This window comes from Chlorocebus sabaeus, chromosome 11 (genome assembly GCF_047675955.1).
Source record: "Chlorocebus sabaeus isolate Y175 chromosome 11, mChlSab1.0.hap1, whole genome shotgun sequence".
Taxonomy (NCBI): domain Eukaryota; kingdom Metazoa; phylum Chordata; class Mammalia; order Primates; family Cercopithecidae; genus Chlorocebus; species Chlorocebus sabaeus.
The window spans coordinates 1,154,195-1,173,153 of record NC_132914.1 but is presented as its reverse complement, the minus strand read 5'-3'; the positions used below and the strand labels follow the sequence as shown (position 1 = coordinate 1,173,153).

Below are 18,959 nucleotides of genomic sequence, written 5' to 3'. Positions count from 1 at the left end.
TTCTCAGGAAGCAAACTAAAGCCCATGTAAAGGGCGAAACTTGAGCTTAACCACTCAGAAGTCAGCAGCCAACCCTAACTAGGGACTTTACTGATGAGAAACTTCCGGCTCACCTTTAACTAGGGACTTTCCAATGTAACCAGTCAGACAGATCGTCGTCTTGCTTCTGAGAACGCCTCATGAAGGTTTTGCTCTTGCACATTACCCTAGTGGAGCACTGAACTTCTTGGATTCTGGTGCCCCCTGATTCATGAACCACTGTCTGCTGAAATACACTTTTAAAAATTTAAATGTACCTAAGTTTATCTCAACACCAGCCTTAGCCATGACTGGCTTTTTCTTGTCACTCAGTTATCGACATAAAGTCATTATCAAGCATCACTCTCGTTTAATGTCGTCATGACATGTGACCTGCTATTTTATCGTCAGCTTTGTGGCACTATAGACTTTATCTCCATGAGATTATAGACTCCATCTCCTTCATTCACAAATGTATTCTTAGTGCTTAGAACAACGCTCACTCCTGATAGGGGCTAATACATATGCATTACGTTAATGAAATTATAGATTAAACCATAATAAGATAGTACAGCTAAGAGGCACTGCAGTCGGCCTTGGATTGGAGACTCCCGAACCTTGCCAATTACTTCACATCTCTAAGATGCAGTTTCCTAACCGTGAAATAGAGACGATACTAGTGCCCAGTTCTTAGAATCCTTTTGAGAACTAAATGAGATAATGCTTAGGAAACCCTCAGCACTCGGTTGAGTAAACAGTTAATGTTAGCATTCTTCTTATTTTTTTAGAATTCTCCTGTGAAAGTATTAAGTCATATGCCTAAATGCACCTTTCTCTGGTGGGCGGAGTGACAGCGCCTGGATCAGTAGTACAGCTGCTATCACACAATAGCCAAGGACAGGAAACAGAAAGAATACTTTATCCCCCGAGGATCGCAGGGGAATTCAAAGACACACAATGTTATGACTAGATTTGGAAGCTGGCCGAGTTACTAATACCAGCATAGGGTGCTTGAGGAAAATGCCCCAACCTCCTGAAGCCAGCCTCCATCCTAGCTGAGTGCCCCACCCACCTCCACTTGTAGAAGGGCCTCTGAATCGCCACGTCCACTCTGCAGGACCCACATCCTTCCCATTTCAGCCTGTGTTCCACGGAAGCACACCATAGGCTGCCAGACACTTCATTTCCTGGCCCAGACGGTCAGTATTCTGTGGCCAGCAGCATTTTCCAAAAACGGCTGTAACAACCGCACCGGTTCCGCATGTGTGTCCACGTGACTTCAGCAGTCTCCCAGTGAGAGTTGAGGCTATGTTTCCTTCTCAGGCTAGGTCATAAAAGGCACAGTACAGCCTGGGCACACTGGCTTGTGCCTGCCATCCCAGCACGTTGGAAGGCCGAGGCGGGCGGTTCACTTGAGGTCAGGAGTTTGAGACCAGCCTGGCCAACATGGTGAAAACCCATCTCTCCTAAAAAGACAAAAATTAGCCGGGCATGGTGGCAAACGCTTGTAATCCCACCTACTTGGGAGGCTGAGGCAGGAGAATGGCCTGAACCTGGGAGGCCGAATTTGCAGCGAGCTGAAATCTGGTCATTGCACTCCAGCCTGGGCAACAAGAGCAAAACTCTGTCTGAAAAAACAAAATAGAATAGAAGGTAACACAGCTTTCTGACAGTATCCTGGAATGCTCACTCTTAGAATCCAGTCACGCACCCTGAGAAACCCCGTCTGTGGAGAGGCCCACATGGAGAAGAACCCCATGTTCCTCCCAGCCCCTGAGCCCCCTGAACTCTGGGCTGGGAGCCAGCACCTCCTTGCTGGCCATGTGAGTGAGCCGTCCTAAAGAGCAGATCCTGCAGCCCCCAGTCAAGCCACCGGCTCTTACCACAGGTGCAGAGGCAAGACTGCCCTGGTGAGCACTGCCCAAAATGAGATTCAGCAAAACAAATGATCATTCCATCTCCAGAAAAATATTCCTGGTAACAAAATAGACAATTAATATGCATAAAGCCCATTTTGGCTAATATCTAAGCCAAATGGCAATTCTTTTTTTGTTTTTTATTATTTATTTATTTTTGAAATAGGGCCTCACTCTATTGCCCAGACTGGAGTGCAGTGGTGTAATCTCCACTCAGTGCAACCTCTGCCTCCTGGGCTCAAGTGATTCTCATGCCTCAGCCTCCGAAGTAGCTGGGATTACAGGCCCCTGCCGCCACACCCAGCTAATTTTTTTTGTATTTATAGCAGAGATGGGTTCTCACTATGTTAGCCAGATGGTCTCGAGCTCCTGGACTCAAGTGATTCACCCACCTTGGCCTCCCAAACTGCTGAGATTACAGGCATGAGCCACCGTGCCCATCCAAAATGATAATTCTTTTTTTTTTTTTGAGATGAAGTTTTACTCTTATTGCCCAGGCTGGAGCGCAATGGCACAATCTTGGCTCACTGCAACCTCCTCTGCCTCCCAGCTTCAAGCGGTTCTCCTGCCTCAGCCTCCCGAGTAGCTGGGATTACAGGCACCCACCACCACGCCCAGCTAATTGTTTTTTTGTATTTTTAGTAGAGACGGGGTTTCACCATGTTGGCCAGGCTAGTCTCAAACTCCTGACCTCAGGTGATCCAACTGCCTCAGCCTCCCAAAGTGCTGGGATTACAGGCGTGAGTCACTGCGCCCAGCCTCAAAATGGTAATTCTTAATAAGTGAAAATTTTATTTCCTTATTTTCTTTTAATTATTCAATTTATCTACTCCTTAAATGTTTGGCTTTTTTAAACAATTGAAATCTGAAGGTCGTTGGCCCAGACAAGGACTTTTGTCGGCATGGAAGTTTTATGCTTCTCTCCTTTCATCAGGTGGGTTTATTGTAAAGTGTGGAAGTGAAAAAGAATGCAATTAACATTACAGAAGGTCGGGCGCGGTGGCTCATGCCTGTAATCCCAGCACTTTGGGAGGCCGAGGTGGGCAGATCACGAGGTCAGGAGATCGAGACCATCCTGACTAATATGGTGAAACCCCATCTCTACTAAAAATACAAAAAATTAGCCGGGTGTGGTGGCAGATGCCTGTAGTCCCAGCTACTCGGGAGGCTGAGGCAGGAGAATGGTATGAACCCAGGAGGCAGAGGTTGCAGTGAGTCAAGATCGTGCCACTGCACTCCAGCCTGGGTGACAGAGCAAGACTCTGTCTCAAAAGAAAAAAAAAATTACAGAAACATCTATTAAATGTCAGATATTAAGTGTGTGCTTTATATGTTAACTCATCTAGTCTTTCTGCAACTCTAACTAGTAGATATTATTTATTGTCACTTTAAGAAAAAGGAAATGGGGCCGGGCGCAGTGGCTCACACCTGTAATCCCAGCACTTTGGGAGGCCAAGGTAGGCAGATCACCTGAGGTCAGGAGTTCGAGACCAGCCTGGCCAACATGGTGAAACCCTGTCTCTACTAAAAATACAAAAATTAGCCAGGTGTGGTGGTGGGTGCCTATAATCCCAGCTACTTGGGAGACTAAGGCAGGAGAATCACTTGAACCCAGGAGGTGGAGGTTAGAGGTTAGAGTGAGTCAAGATCATGCCACTGCACTCTAGCCTGGGTGACAGACAGAACAAGACTCTGTCTCAAAAAAAAAAAAAAAAAAGAAGAAGAAGGAAATGGTTTCAGAGGTTTAGAGCTTCTGAAATCCAAAATTCATGGTCTTACACAATTTCAGGCTTTTTCCCCTGGAGACTCCAGGTGAATCTTGCCTCTAGTTTAAATACCATATCAGAATGTGTTTGGGCCGGGTGCAGTGGCTCATGCCTGTAATCCCAGCGTTTTGGGAGGCTGAGGTGGGCAGATCACTTGGGCTCAGGAGTTCGATACCAGCCTGGGCAACACGGTCAAACCCTATCTATATCAAGAATACAAAAAAAATTAGCTGGGTGTGGTGGTACACCTCTGTAGTCCCAGCTGCTTGGGAGGCTGAGCTTGAGCCCGGGAGACGGAGGTTGCAGTGAGCCAGGATCACACCACTGCACTCCAGCCTGAGCCAAAGAGCGAGATTCTGTCTCAAAACAAAACAAAACAAAATAGAATGTGTTTAGCGATAAGTAACAGAAAACCCAACCAACAGTGTTTTCATCCATAAGGATAGTTATTGTTAACAAAAGAATGAGAAATAAGGATTCCAGAATTTGCACTGTGGTTCCTATCAGGAGTAGCTATACAATTTGTGGGGCCAAATGCATAATAATAAAACAGGGCCCCCTGTTGAAAAGGATTAGTAACTTACAGCAGCATAGAACATTCAACCAAGCACAGGGTTGTTCTAAGCGCTGAGGCCTATACAACAGGTTCAGAGGCGGACCCTGGTGTTAATGACGTCAGAATGATGGGGGGGTGTCTGAAATGTTCTTGTCCCTGCTTATTGGGTTGGAAGATGGCTGTTGTAGTGCTAAACAGAAGAGGATGAGCAAAAAAGTTCCCAGAAGACTTCCACTTGCATTCTGTTAGCCAGAGCTGAGTCATGTGGCTGCCCCTTGTTCAAGGGAGTATAGGAAGGGGAGTAGCAGGCAAAGGGAAGTAAATTGCCACAGTGAACTTATATCAATCCAGATTTAACCTCTACAAGAGAGTACATTGGGCTGGGCAGCCAACATGGTGAAGCCCTCTCTCTACTAAAAATACAAAAATTACCAGGCATGGTGGTGCATGCCTGTAATCCCAGCTATTAGGGAGGTTAAGGCAGGAGAATTGCTTGAACTTGGGAGGTGGTGGTTGCAGTGAGCCGAGATGGCACCACTGCACTTCAGCCTGGGCACAACAGAGCAAGACTCTGTCTCAAAAAAAAAAAAAAAGCTCAGGCACGGTGGCTCACACCTGTAATCCCAGCACTTTGGGAGGCCGAGGCGGGCAGATCATAAGATCAGGAGCTCGAGACCAGCCTGGCCAATATGGGAACCACATCTCTAATAAAAATACAAAAAAGTAGCTGGGCATGGTGGCGGGTGCCTGTAGTCCCAGTGACTCAGGAGGCTGAGGCTGGAGAATTGCTTGAACCTGGGAAGCAGAGGTTGCAGTGAGCTGAGATTGCACCACTCCACTACAGCCTGGGCGACAAGTGAGACTTCATCCCAAAAACAAAACAAAACAAAAAAGAATAAAAAAGAAGAAGAAGAGTACGTTGCTGTCCCAAATCAGGGTTCTATTTAGCAAGATAATGGGTTGGGGTCATGGCCGTTGATTAAGCAATCACTGTATCTTCTACAAATATCTTTACACAGTCAGCACACACTAAACTTTCCTATATCCTATGGTTCAGCCAAATTGGATTATACTGTAAACATACTCTTAATTTCTTGCCTTTGCATTCTTACTTATGCTTTATCCTCTATTTAGAAGTCATCATACCTAGACTTTTGTATGCATATAAATCTTACCCATACTTCAGTCTATTGAAAATGTCATTTCTGTCATGAAGAACTATCTGGTTCCCCCAATAGGGTGCAATTGTCCCACCTTCAATCCTTAAGAGTTCTTACCTTTAAATTCTAATTAATGTGTTTATTTACCTTATCACCCCTGTAGCAAATATTGTTTTGTCTGCCTCGCACTTAGTAAGGCATCTTGCTAACTGGGCCATAATAATGGGCATGCAGCCCAATCCACTGAGTCAGAGCCTTTCTCTGTAATTTTTCAAATTGGATCTAGGGAAAAGAATCCCCTTTCCTCACTGGTCACAGAAGTAAAAAGTTGCATAACTGGAATGCTTTAGATATGTCCCTAATGTATCCCTAACTAATGCCATGTATCAAGGAAAATTCTAAATGAAAGACCTAATTAAAAAGAGTACTCTATCAAGGTTTAATTTAGAATTTTAATAGAAAATATAAGTCAGGATTTTTGCGACCTACAACTAGAAAGAGATTTTTAAATACAATTTTAAAAGGATTAATCAATAAGGAAAAATATCTATGACTGTTACTATAGTTTTTTTTTGTGGGGGGGACGAAGTCTTGCTCTGTTGCCCAGGTTGGAGTGCAGTAGCACGATCTCGGCTCAACGCAACCTCCACCTCCCGGGTTCAAGTGATTCTCATGCCTTTCAGCCTCCCGAGTAGCTGGGATTACAGGCACATGTCACCATCCCTGGCTAATTTTTGTAGTTTTTGTAGAGACAGGGTTTTGCCATGTTGGCCAGGCTGGTCTCAAACTCCTGACCTCAAGTGATCCACCCGCCTCGGCCTCCCAAAGTGCTGGGATTACAGGCATGAGCCACCACGCCCAGCCTGTTATTACGTATAATTTCAGGATTTCTGTTTCGGAAATGACACTATGGACAAAGTTAATAAGCAGCTAACAGAGTAAGAGAAGACATTTACGAAGTCGAAATCTGACAAGAGATTAATATCTAGATTTCAAAGAATACCTGCAAATCAACAAGAAAAAGGTAATGACCACATACAGAAATGGGTGAATGATGTGAACAGCCAATTAAAAAACAGAAAACCAAAAACGGAGCATGCACAGGAAGTGCTTAAAATCATTAGTAATCAGAAATGTAGTTTTTAAAAAAGATCACATTTCACACTCATTACTCTGCCAAAAGTTATAAATCAGCATGATGTCAAGAATTGGCAGGACGCGGAGACACAGGAACCCTCATGCAAGGCTGTGGAGAGCGAGCTGTCATTACTGAGGCAAATAAAATCGACGTCTGTCACCCAGCAGTTCCACTGCTGTTTGTACGGAAAGTTCTCACACAGTGTATAAAGGACCATGTAGGAATATGTTGACTGTAGTATTATTGTTATTTATGATGTTCACAGTGGGGAAGGTAGATGGGTGAAATATGGTGGATGCACACCATGGGAAATTCTGTGGCAGGCGGGCACAATGGATTAGAAATAACATTGTATTGGTTTCCTAGAGCCATCGTAACAAATTACCACAAACTGGGTGGCTTAAAACATCAGAAATTTAGTTTCTCTCAGTTCTTGAGGCTCTAAGTCCAAGATTAAAGAACCTGGCATGGCCATGTTATGAAGTATATGTCCCTTCGTAAATTGTGTGAGGCCTTTTTGTACACAGGAGTGGAATCGCTGGGTCATAGACGTACACTTTATTTGACTAATGACAGCTTGCTCTCCCAGCAGGAGAGGATACTTCCTTGCCTCTTCCAGCTTCCAGTGGCCTCATGTTCTTTGGCTTCTGGTATAATGACTGCAATCTCTGCCTCCATCTTCACATGACTGCCTTCCTTCTGTCTTTGTCTCTGTTTGCTTATTTTTATTTTTATTTTTTATTTTTTTGAGACTGAGTCTCAATCTGTCGCCTAGGCTGGAGTGCAATGGCACAATCTTGGTTCACTGCAACCTCCACTTCCCGGGTTCAAGCGATTCTCTTGCCTCAGCCTCCTGAGTAGCTGGGATTAAAGGTGCCTGCCACCACGCACAGCTAATTTTTGTATTTTTAGTAGAGACGGGGTTTCACCATGCTGGCCAGGGTGGTCTCAAACTCCTGACCTCAAGTGATCTGCCCACCTCGGCCTCCCAAAGTGCTGGGATTACAGGTGTGAGCCACCTCGCCAGGACATCTCCCTTCCCTCCCCTCCCCGCTCCACCTTCCCACCTCCCCCCTCCCCCCTCCCTATCTCCCCTCCTCCCTCCTCCTTCCCTCCCCTGCCTTCCCTTCCCCTCCCCTCCCCCTCCCCTCCTCCCTGTCTTCCCTTCCCCTTCCCCTCCCTTCCCCCTCACCACCCCTCCCCCTCCCTTCCCCCACTCCCCCCCTTCCCCCACTCCCCCCATCCTCCCTTCCCCTTCCCCCTCCCTCTTACCCCCTCCCTTTCCCTCGCTTCCCTTTCCCCTTTCCCCTTCCCCTTCCCCTTCCCCTTCCCCTTCTCCTTCCCCTTCCCTTTGAGACAGAGTTTTGCTCTTGTCGCCCAGGCTCAAGTGCAATGGCTCGATCTCGGCTCACTGCAAACTCCACCTCCCAGGTTCAAGCGATTCTCCTGCCTCAGCCTCCTGAGTAGCTGGGATTACAGGCACCCACCACCATGCCCAGCTAATTGTTGTAGTTTTAGTAAAGACAGGGTTTTAGCATGTTGGCCAGGCTGGTCTCGAACTCCTAACCTCTGGCGATCTGCCCACCTTGACCTCCCAAAGTGTTGGCATTACAGGTGGGAGCCACCAAACCCAGCCTATTTTCTTATAACAGCAAATATATTGAAGAGGATCTGCCCTGAATTGAGTAGGACCTCATCCTACTTGATTACATCTACAAAGACCCCATTCTAATTAAAGTCACATTCACAAGTACTGGAGGTTGTAATTTCTACCTGTCTTTTTGAGGAACACAATTCAACCCCCAATAAAGAACAGCAGGAACTATTTGTAAAATGTAGTTTTTAGAGCTGAGCATGGTGGTGAGCACCTGTAGTCCCAGCTACTCAGGAGGCTGAGGCAGGAGGATTGCTTCAGCCGTGGAGTTTAGGACAAGTCTGAGAAACATAGTAACAACCCCTCTCTCAATTTTTTTTTTAAATTAGCCAGGCGTAGTGTCATGCACCTGCAGTCCCCGCACTTTGGGAGGCCAAGGTGGGAGAATTGCTTGAGGGTACGAGTTCAAGACCAGCCTGGGCAACATAGCAAGACCCTGCCTCTACCAAAAAAATGTTTTTTCACTTAGCTGGGCACGTAGCCCCTGTGATCCTGCTACTTGGGAGACGGAGGCAGGAGGATCACTTGAGCCCAGGCATTTGAGGTTATAGTGAGCTATGATCGTGCCACTGCACCATAGCCTGGGCAACAGAGTGAGGTGCTGTCTCTTAGAAAAGAAGTTTTTTGTAAAAAAAAACAAAAGAAAACAATATATTATATTCAATAACATGCAGGTAGGTAACTTTAAAATACACTTACTCCAAAAATTATGTTTCAGAATTTATAAAATTCAGCTAAAGGAGTTCTTAGAGGAAAATTTATAGATTAATAGTTTTAAATGCTTTTACTTAAAACAAAAAAAAGGTTAAAATCATAGATTTAGCTTCCACCATAAGAAACAAAAAGAAAGAAAAGTAAATTAAACCTAAAGTGAGCAGAAGAAAGGAAATGATGAAGATAACAATGAAAATCAGTGAAACAAACAAGTGGAAAAACAATTGTAGTAATTAATAAAATCATGAGCTGGTTCTCTGAAAAGATAGGTAAAATTAATAAACATCTAGCTGGACTAGGGAAAAAAGGAGAGGACACAAATTACCAAAATCAGACATGAAAGGACACAACAAGGAAAACAATTAACAGAGTGAGAGAAAATGTCGAAAACCATAGATCCAATAAAGGGTCACTATCCTATTCTAAATATGTAAAGAAAACAACTCATAGCAAAACCAACACGTCCTAAAAGGGGGCCAAGGCGCGCTGGTTCACAGCTGTAATCCCAGTGCTTTGGGAGGATGAGACAGAATTGCTTGAGGCCAGGAGTTGTGAAAAGCCTGGACAGCATAGAAAGACCTTGTCTCTACAGAAAAGTTTTAAATTTGCCAGGTGTGGTGACATATGCTTGTAGTCCCAGCTACCTGTGAAGCGGAGGTAGGAGGATCACTTGAGCCAGCAGTTAGAGGTTGCAGTGAGCCCTGATTGCAGCACTGCAGTACAGTCTGGGCAGCAGCTTGGCAGCCTGACACCCTGACTCCAAAAAAAAAAAAAAAAAAAAAATCATTTATCAAAAGATGGCATATAAATGATCAACAGGTTCATAAAAATGCTCAATATTGGCCGGGCGCAGTGGCTCATGCCTGTAATCCCAGCACTTCGGGAGGCCAAGGTGGGCAGATACCTGAGGTAGGGAGTTCGAGACCAGCCTGACCAACATGGAGAAACCCTGTCTCCACTAAACATTTCCCAGAGGCTGGGGAATAAGGGGGTGGGGGTGGGAGAGAGAATGGGGAGATGAAGATGTTGGTCTCGGAGTACAAAGTTACAGTTAAACAGGAGGAATACAATTTTGAGATTTATTGCACAGCATAGTGACTATAGTAATAATTTATTGTATATTTCAAAATTTCTAGGAGAGTAAGTTGAAAATATCTTGCCACAAAAACAATGATAAATGGGCTAGGTGCAGTGGCTCATATCTGTAATCCTAGCACTTTGGGAGGCTGAGGCAAGAGGATTACTTGTAGGCGAGGAGTTCAAGACCAGCCTGGGCAATGTGGTGAAACCTCGCCTCTACTAAAAATACAAAAATTAGCCAGGCGTGGCGGTTTGCGTCTACAGCCCCAGCTACTGGGGAGGCTGAGGCAGGAGAATTGCCTGGACCTGGGGAGGTGGAGGTTGCGGTGAGCCGAGATCGCGCCACTGCACTCCAGCCTGTGTGACAGAACAAATCTCCATCTCAAAAAAAAAAAAAAAAACCCAAAAACAAAAACAAAAAAAAAACAAAGAATAACTAGATAAAGCTATTAATAATAGTCACGTATCTCCAAAATAAATTGAATGTGTAGTTAGAAACCTTCGCAAAAAGAACATTTCAGGTGACCTTACTATTGAATTCTACCAAACATTTAATAATGAAATAATTTTAATTCTGTATAAACATTTTCAGAAAATTAAAGAGGATGGAATACTTCCTAGCTAATTTTCTTTTCTTTTCTTTTCTTTTCTTTTTTTTTTTTTTTGAGACAGAGTTTTGCTCTTTTTGCCCAGGCTGGAGTGCAATGGCACAGTCTCCGCTCACTGCAACCTCTGCCTCCTGGGTTCATGTGATTTTCCCGCCTCAGCCTCCCAAGCAGCTGGGATTACAGGAGCGCACCACCATGTTTTCGGGAGAGATAGGTTTCTCCATGTTGGCCAGGCTGGTCTCGAACTCCTGCCTTCATGTGATCTGCCCACCTTGGCCTCCCAAAGGGCTGGGATTACAGGCATGAGCCTCCGACCGCTCCCGGTCTGCTTTCTCTCTAGGACTAGTAACGTTTTAAAGTTGTCTGTTCTCAACACATCTATTCAACAGTCTAGCTGAATAGATCCTAGTTGGTTCAAGAAGTTTGCAAAAAAAAGCGGTAGGGGAGTGCAGTGGCTCACGCCTGTAATCCCAGCACTTTGGGCTGCCGAGGTGGGTGGATCAGTTGAGGTCAGGAGGTTGAGATCAGCCTGGCCAACGTGGCGAAACCCCGTCTCTACTAAAAATACAAAAATTAGCTGGGCGTGGTGGCGCGTGCCTATAGTCCCAGCTACTTGGGAGCAAGAGGCGTGAGAATCAGTTGAACCTGGGAGGTGGAGGTTGTTGTGAGCCGACATCTCACCACTGCACTCCAGCCTGGGCAACAAAATGAGACGCTGTCTCAAAAAAAACAAAAAAAAGAAAAATCAGGAGGTAAAGGCACATACTGATCGAGAAAGAAGATATATGAGTTTTTTTGTTTGGTTTGGTTTGGTTTTTGAGATGGAGTCTCGCTCTGTCTCCCAGCCTGGAGTGCAGTGGCACAATCTCGGCTCACTGCAAGCTCCGCATCTGGGGTTCACACCATTCTCCTACCTCAGCCTCCCGAGTAGCTGGGACCACAGGCGCCGCCACCACGCTCGGCTAATTTTTTTGTATTTTTAGTAGAGATGGGGTTTCACTGTGTTAGCCAGGATGGTCTCCATCTCCTGACCTCGCGATCTGTCCGCCTCGGCCTCCCAAAGTGCTGGGATTACAGGCGTGAGCCACCGTGCCTGGCCTGAATATTTATATTTTTAAAAAAGAATGTTGACATTTACCTTGCACTATATACAAAAACTACCTTAAAAAAGAACATAGACCCAAAAGTAAGAGCTAATACTGTAAGATTTATTGAAGAAAACATGGGAGGAAATCTCTGTGACATTGAGTTAGCCAAAGATTTAAAAAATTGACATTAAAAGCAAAACTACAAAAGAAAATATTGATAAGTCAGACTTACCAGTTAAAGTTGAAAGTTGCACAGTGAAAGTCTTATGTAGATAAGGAATTTGTCAACGAGAAAGAATGAAATGATACCAGGCATAGAGCCCAGATTCTCCTAGATTTCTTTCGGAACTTAAACAATAGTGCCTACATTTTTCTTTCTGCCATTGATATGCAAATTCTTTTCTCTGATTCCCTTTGTTGTCTCAAGAACAATTGCATACAGTCAAATCCTGATTTTATTTGGCAGCAAAGAGAAATGATATTTCACAAACAATGAAAGTCTACAGATACTTCCCAGATGACAATGAAGCCGACAGTGTCCACCCAATATTTCACCAGTACTGCTGTAGTAAACTAGGCTGTAGTTCTTTTCCCACTTTCTGGTGTACAGGTGTTATGGAGTTGTGAAAGGGCCAAACTGCCCTCATTCAAGCGGAAGGGAAGCAAACAGCCTGGAGGGTCCAACACTACATATGTATCAGTGCCAGCATAAATAAGTAATAAGTAAGAATTTCTTTGCCTATGCAATATGTTAGCTCAACTATAGATTCACCCATAAGAAATTGCTGCGATTCAAACATTTTTGACCAGTAAAAAAAAAAAACAAAAAAAATGAGTATTCCTTTTTTTTTTTTTTTGAGACAGAGTCTTGCTCTGTCACCCAGGCTGGAGCGCAATGGCACGATCTCGGCTCACTGCAGCCTCAGCCTCTTGAGTAGCTGGGATTACAGTCATGCACCGCCATGCCCTGCTACTTTTTGTAGTTTTAGTGGAGGAGGGATTCCACCATGTTGGCCAGGCCTCAGGTGATCCGTCCACCTCGGCCTCCCACAGTGCTAGGATTATAGGTGTGAGTCACTGCGTCTAGTCATTTCTTTATTCTTTTTTCTTTTTTTAAGAGATGATGTCTTGGTTGGGCACAGTGGCTCACGTCTGTAATCCCAGCACTGTGGGAGGCCGAGGCAGGAGGATCACCTGAGGTCAGGCATTCGAGACCAGCCTGGCTAACATGGCGAAAACCCGTCTCTACTAAAAAATACAAAAATTAGAGGCTGAGACAGGAGAATCACTTGAACCCGGGAGGCGGAGGTTACACTGGGCTGAGATCGTGTCACTGCACTCCAGCCTGGATGACACAGCAATTCCGTCTCGGAAAAAAAGAAGAAAAAATGCATGAGCCCTCCTGCCAGTGGCTTTTCTGTGTTACTTTCATTAAATCATGAAATTCCAGTGTTGGGAAGGAACTTGAAGGTCATTTAGACTCAGGCAGTAAATGTAGAACAAGAGACAATGTTTTAGGCTGTAGATTTCTGCAATCAATGAGATAATAAAGTTACTATTGTTCACTGACCCTCCTAAAGCAACGAAACCAAGCGGCCATCCTTCTCTTCAAAGAGTTGAGTTGAGTAAATGGATACAGAACTAGATGTTTTCTCTGTGGAAGCTACAAAAAATGCAGTAAAAATAATTGTTTTACATTTGTTAAAGTATAAAGCTCTTTTCAGTAGTAATAAGTTTTACATTTGTAGGGAAACTTACAGTTTTCAAAGCTCTTTCACTCACAAGATTTTATTTGATCTTCCCCAAAATGCTATGAAGTAGGTAAGACAGACATTCTCTTCACCTAAAAAGCATGTCATTTTGACATAATTTTTGTCTTTAAGAAAAGTTGCGCCCAGTGCAATGTGTGTGCCTGAAGTCCCAGCTACTGTGGAGGCTGAGGTGGGAACATTGCTTCAGCCCAGGAGTATGAGGCCAGCCTACACAACCTAGTGAGACTCTGGTCTCTAAAAAACAAAAGAAAAAGTTGCAGTCGTGCAAATAATTTCTATACACCCTACACTCAGATCTTCCAGTTGTTAACCTTTTACCATATTTGCTTTCTCTCTCTCAAATGTTTTCTTTTCTGAACTGTGTGAAAGTTGCAGCCCTTTACTCCTAAATATGCCAATGTTGTTTTCATTTTTTTCTCTTCAAATTCCTTTTCACCATGATGTGTATTTTATTTTTTATTTTTGGCTGAGCACAGGGGACTTTACTGATGGTAGACGACAAGGTGAGGCTCCTCAGGCCCCTCCCTCTTCAAGGGGTCTGCATGGAAACTGTGAGGAGGGGAGATTCAGTGTGGCGGGGGACTGAGTGTGGCAGGGACTCCCAGCAGTGAGGGCCTCTCTCTTCCTTTTGTACTCTCGCTGGGGCTGGTGGTCCAGGGGTGTTACTCCTTGGAGGCCATGTGGGCCATGAGGTCCACCACCCTGTTACTGTAGCCAAATTCATTGTTATACCAGGAAATGAGCTTGACAAAGTGGTCGTTGAGGGCAATGCCAGCCCCAGCGTCGAAGGTGGAAGAGTGGGTGTCGCTGTTGAAGTCGGAGGAGACCACCTGGTGCTCAGTGTAGCCCAGGATGCCCTTGAGGGGGCCCTCCGACGCCTGCTTCACCACCTTCTTGATGTGATCATATTTGGCAGGTTTTTCCAGATGGCAGGTCAGGTCCACCACTGACATGTTGGCAGTGGGGAGACGGAAGGCCATGCCAGTGAGCTTCCCGTTCAGCTCAGCCTTGCCCACAGCCTTGGCAGCACCAGTAGAGGCAGGGATGCCATTCTGGAGAGCCCCGTGGCCATCACGCCACAGTTTCCCAGAGGCGCCATCCACAGTCTTCTGGGTGGCAGTGATGGCGTGGACTGTGGTCGTGAGTCCTTCCACGATACCAAAGTTGTCACGGATGAACTTGGCCGGGGCGCTAAGCAGCTGGTGGTGCAGGAGGCATTGCTGACAATCTTGAGGCTGTTGTCATACTTCTCATGGTTCACGCCCATCACGAACATGGGGGCATCAGCAGAGGAGATGACCCTTTTGGCTCCCCCCTGCATGTGAGCCCCGGCCTTCTCCATGGTGGTGAAGATGGCAGTGGACTCCACGATGTACTCAGTGCCAGCATCGCCCCACTTGATTTTGGAGGGACCTCGCTCCTGGAAGATGGTGATGGAATTTCTATTGATGACAAGCTTCCCGTTCTCAGCCTTGATGGTGCCATGGAATTTGCCATGGGTGGACTCATACTGGAACATGTAGACCGTGTAGTTGAGGGCAACAAAGGGGTAATTGACGGTGACAATATCCACTTTACCAGAGTTAAAAGCAGCCCTGATGACCAGGCACCCAGCACGACCAAATCCTTTGACTCCGACCTTTACCTTCCCCGTGTGTCTCAGGGATGCAGCTGGCGATGCGAGAGAAGACGTGTCTGTCTGTCAAACAGGAGGAGCAGAGAGCCAATGTGTGTTTTCTAATAACAAATACAATCTTTTACATAACCGCCACGTAATTTTCAAAATCAGGAATTAAGATTAATATAATATTATTAGCGAATTTACATATATTATTCAATTTTTGACAATTGTTCCAATAGAAAAACAAAATTTCAAGTCCGGGTGGCATTCAGTTGTCATGACTCTTTCAAAAATCAGTAGTCTTCAATCTGCTAGAATTTCCTCAAGTTTTTCTTCTCTTTCATGACGTTGGCATTTTCGGTGATTACTGGCCAGTTATGTCAGAGAATATCCCTCATTCTGAGTTTTGCTGATGCTTTATTTACATCTTTTTAAGTATGGGAAATAAGACTCAAAAAAGTCTGAAAGATGGGCAATAAATAGTAGAACTAAGCAAATTTGGGTCTTTTGATCTCAGTACAGTTGACCCATAGTCCATAATAACTTAATTCACTTATGTGTATGTATTACTTACTTTTGCATATATTATAATGTCTGTCAACACAGGCGCTCAAACACAGGCAGGTTGATTATTTTACAGGTAAGTAAAACATTGAATGGGAATGGGTAGTGATTTTCAGATTATTCTGTGGAGGCACCTCAAGACTAAGAGATCCGGGCCACAGGTTCCTGACCCAATTTCAGCTGGGGCAGAACCACTGTGTTTTCTCTATTGGGGATACACCCACGATTTCCTTTGAGAAAAAGGTTTCTGCTTTTAAGAATTCGAAAAACTTCCTTTTCTTCCCTTTTTAACTTCTGCAATAAGAATCTGAAAAACTGGGCCAGGCGCGGTGGCTCATGCCTATAATCCCAGCACTTTGGGAGGCCAAGGCGGGCGGATCATGAAGTCAGGAGATAAGACCATCCTGGCTAACAGGGAGGCAGAGCTTGCAGTGAGCCAAGATCGCGCCACTGCACGCCTGCCTGGGTTACAAAGTGAGACTCCATCTCAAAAAAAAGAATCTGAAAAACTGGGCTGGGTGCAGTGGCTCATGCCTGTAATCCTAGCACTTTGGGAGGCCGAGGCAGGTGAATCATGAGGTCGGGAGATCAAGACCATCCTGGCCAATATGGCGAAACCCCTTCTCTACTAAGAATACAAAAATTAGCCGGGCGTGGTGGCGGCGCCTGTAGTCCCAGCTACTCAAGAGGCTGAGGCAGAAGAATCGCTTGAACCTGGGAGGCAGAGGTTGCCGTGAGCCGAGATCGTGCCACTGCACTCCAGCCTGGGCAACAGAGCAAGACTCTGTCTCAAAAAAAAGAAAGAAAAAGAATGTGAAAAACTGGCTGGGCGCAGTGGTTCATGCTTGTAATCCTAGTACTTTGGGAGGCCAAGGCAGGCAAATCCCTTCAGCCCAGGAGTTACAGACCAGCCTGGGCAACAAGGTGAAAACCTATGTCTACAAAAAAAACACAAAAATTAGCTGGGTGTGGTGGCATGTGCCTGTGGTCCCAGATACTTAGGAGGCTGAGGTGGGAGAATTGCTTGAACCCGGGAGGTCAAAACTGCAGTGAGCCGGGATTGCACCACTGCACTTCAGCCTAGGTGACAAAGTGAGACCCTGTCTCTAAATAAAAAAAAAAAAAAAGAATTTGAGGCCAGGTGCGGTGGCCCACGCCTGTAATCCCAGCACTTTGGGGGGCTGAGGCATGCGGATCACGAGGTCAGGAGATCGAGACCATCCTGGCTAACATGGTGAAACCCCGTCTCTACTAAAAATACAAAAAACTAGCCGGGCGCGGTGGCGGGCGCCTGTAGTCCCAGCTACTCGGGAGGCTGAGGCAGGAGAATGGCGCAAACCCGGGAGGTGGAGCTTGCAGTGAGCTGAGATCCGGCCACTGCAGTCCAGCCTGGCGACAGAGCGAGACTCCGTCTCAAAAAAAAAAACAAAAAAAAAACAAAAAAAACTAGCCATGTGTGGTGGCGCGCACCTGTAATCCCAACTACTCAGGAGGCTGAGGCAGGAGAATCGCTTCAACTTGGGAGGCAGATGTTGTAGTGAGTTGAGATCACACCACTGCACTCCAGCCTGGGCGACAGCGCGAGACTCCCTCTCAAAAAAAAAAAAAAAAAAAAAAAAAAAAAAAAAAAAAAAAAAGAGTAGGTCCTGAGTTTCTTTTATTTTTATTTTTTGAGATGGTGTCTCGCTCTGTCACCCAGGTTGGAGTGCAGTGGCTGATCTTAGCTCACTGCAACCTCTGCCTTCTGGGTTCAAGCGATTCTCCTGCCTCAGCCTCCTGAGTAGCTGGGACTACAGGCTCATGCCACCATGCCCAGCTAATTTAGTAGATACAGGGTTTCACCAAGTTGGCCAGGATGGTCTCAATCTTTTGACCTTGTGATCCACCCGCCTCGGCCTCCCAAAGTGCTGGGATTGCAGGCGTGAGCCACCACGCCCGGCCCTGAGTTTCATTCTTTATATTCCCTATTGTTCCCTGCACGGTGTTTTACACATAGTATATGCTCAATAAATACCTGTTTGAATGAATGAAATCCAATCATTCCCACATTATTTGGAAAAGTAAAACCAAAAAACTGTCATATGAAAGAGGCATTCAACTTGTTCTGTGTGATCCCAAAGGATAGATCAAGAAGTGCAAGATTGATTCAGAAGCACTTTCTTTTTTTTTTCCTTCGGGCAAATGCTTAACATCTAACAGAAGCACTTTCTTTCAATTAGAGTTGTCCAAAAATAGATTTGCTGAACTGCAAGGTAGTGATTTCCTGTCTTGGGAGATTTCTATCAGAGAAATGGGATGACCACTGGAGATGCATAGAGCATTATCTTATATGGCTCTGAAAGTCTCTTAGCGGCAAAAGCACTGACTCTGAAACCAGAGCGCTTTGATCACCTAAGTTCAAAGTCCTGATAAGGCAATAGCTGTGCGGTTTTTGGCAAACCACAGAATCTCTCTGTACCACAGTTTCCATACAGCAAAGTGGGGATAATTTCTTCGATTCTAAGATTCAATTACTTGAACACTTTAACATTTCTGAAATTGGGATGCTTCTTAACAATTATTGTCAGCCAGCTGGCAGTTGTGACGCGACTATCAGTTCATATCATTCACACTTAGAGTTCTGTGTCATTTGAAATGTCTTTCAAAAGATTATAGTATAAATTGGCACTGAAACTCAAAGCTTTTGTGTATTGAAAAAGACATGGAAACAGCGGAGGGGGGTAAATTCCAGATTCGTGAACAAGCATTTACTGATGATTGGAAACTTTTCTCCTTTCCCCCTCAGAGACCTTTGTTCTAATTTATTTCCTTTCATGATGGTAAGTAAAATAATGCTAAGTCTTAAAATGGACAGCATCGGCCGGGCACAGTGGCTCATGCCTATAATCCCAGCACTTTGGGAGGCCAAGGTAGGCAGATAACTTGAGGTCGGGAGTTCGAGACCAGACTGACCAACATGGAGAAACCCCTTCTCTACTAAAAATACAAAATTAGCTGAGTGTGGTGGCGCATGCCTGTAATCTCGGCTACTCAGAAGGCTAAGGCAGGAGAATCGCTTGAGCCCAGGAGGCAGAGGTTGTAGTGAGCCGAGATCATGCCATTGCACTAGCCTGGGCAACAAGAGCGAAACTCCATCTCAAAAAAAAAAAAAAAAAAAAAACCGACAACATCTTAGTCAATTAATATGGCATCTCATTATGTGGCAGGCCAGGTCTCACTAACGCAGGGCTCCATAACAACTGTTTCAGCTTTGACTAATTGGATAAGTTAAATATTAAAAGCTAAAAAAAAAAAAAAAAAAGCC

The 18,959-nt window shown here is 45.1% G+C and overlaps 1 protein-coding gene and 1 pseudogene across 1 annotated transcript in view; one reads left to right on the top strand and one right to left on the bottom strand.

Annotated features, from left to right (window-relative positions):
* The window catches only part of LOC140712712 (uncharacterized), a 77,262-nt gene extending 61,674 nt beyond the window's left edge, over positions 1-15,588 (top strand). The window contains exon 4 of the mRNA XM_073020305.1: positions 15,134-15,588. Within this exon, the coding sequence (XP_072876406.1) occupies positions 15,134-15,266 (133 nt within the window). The 3' untranslated portion in view covers positions 15,267-15,588. The remainder of the gene's footprint in view (positions 1-15,133) is intronic.
* Positions 13,932-15,140, bottom strand: LOC103218853 (glyceraldehyde-3-phosphate dehydrogenase pseudogene; annotated as a pseudogene).
* Positions 15,589-18,959: the final 3,371 nt, after the last annotated feature.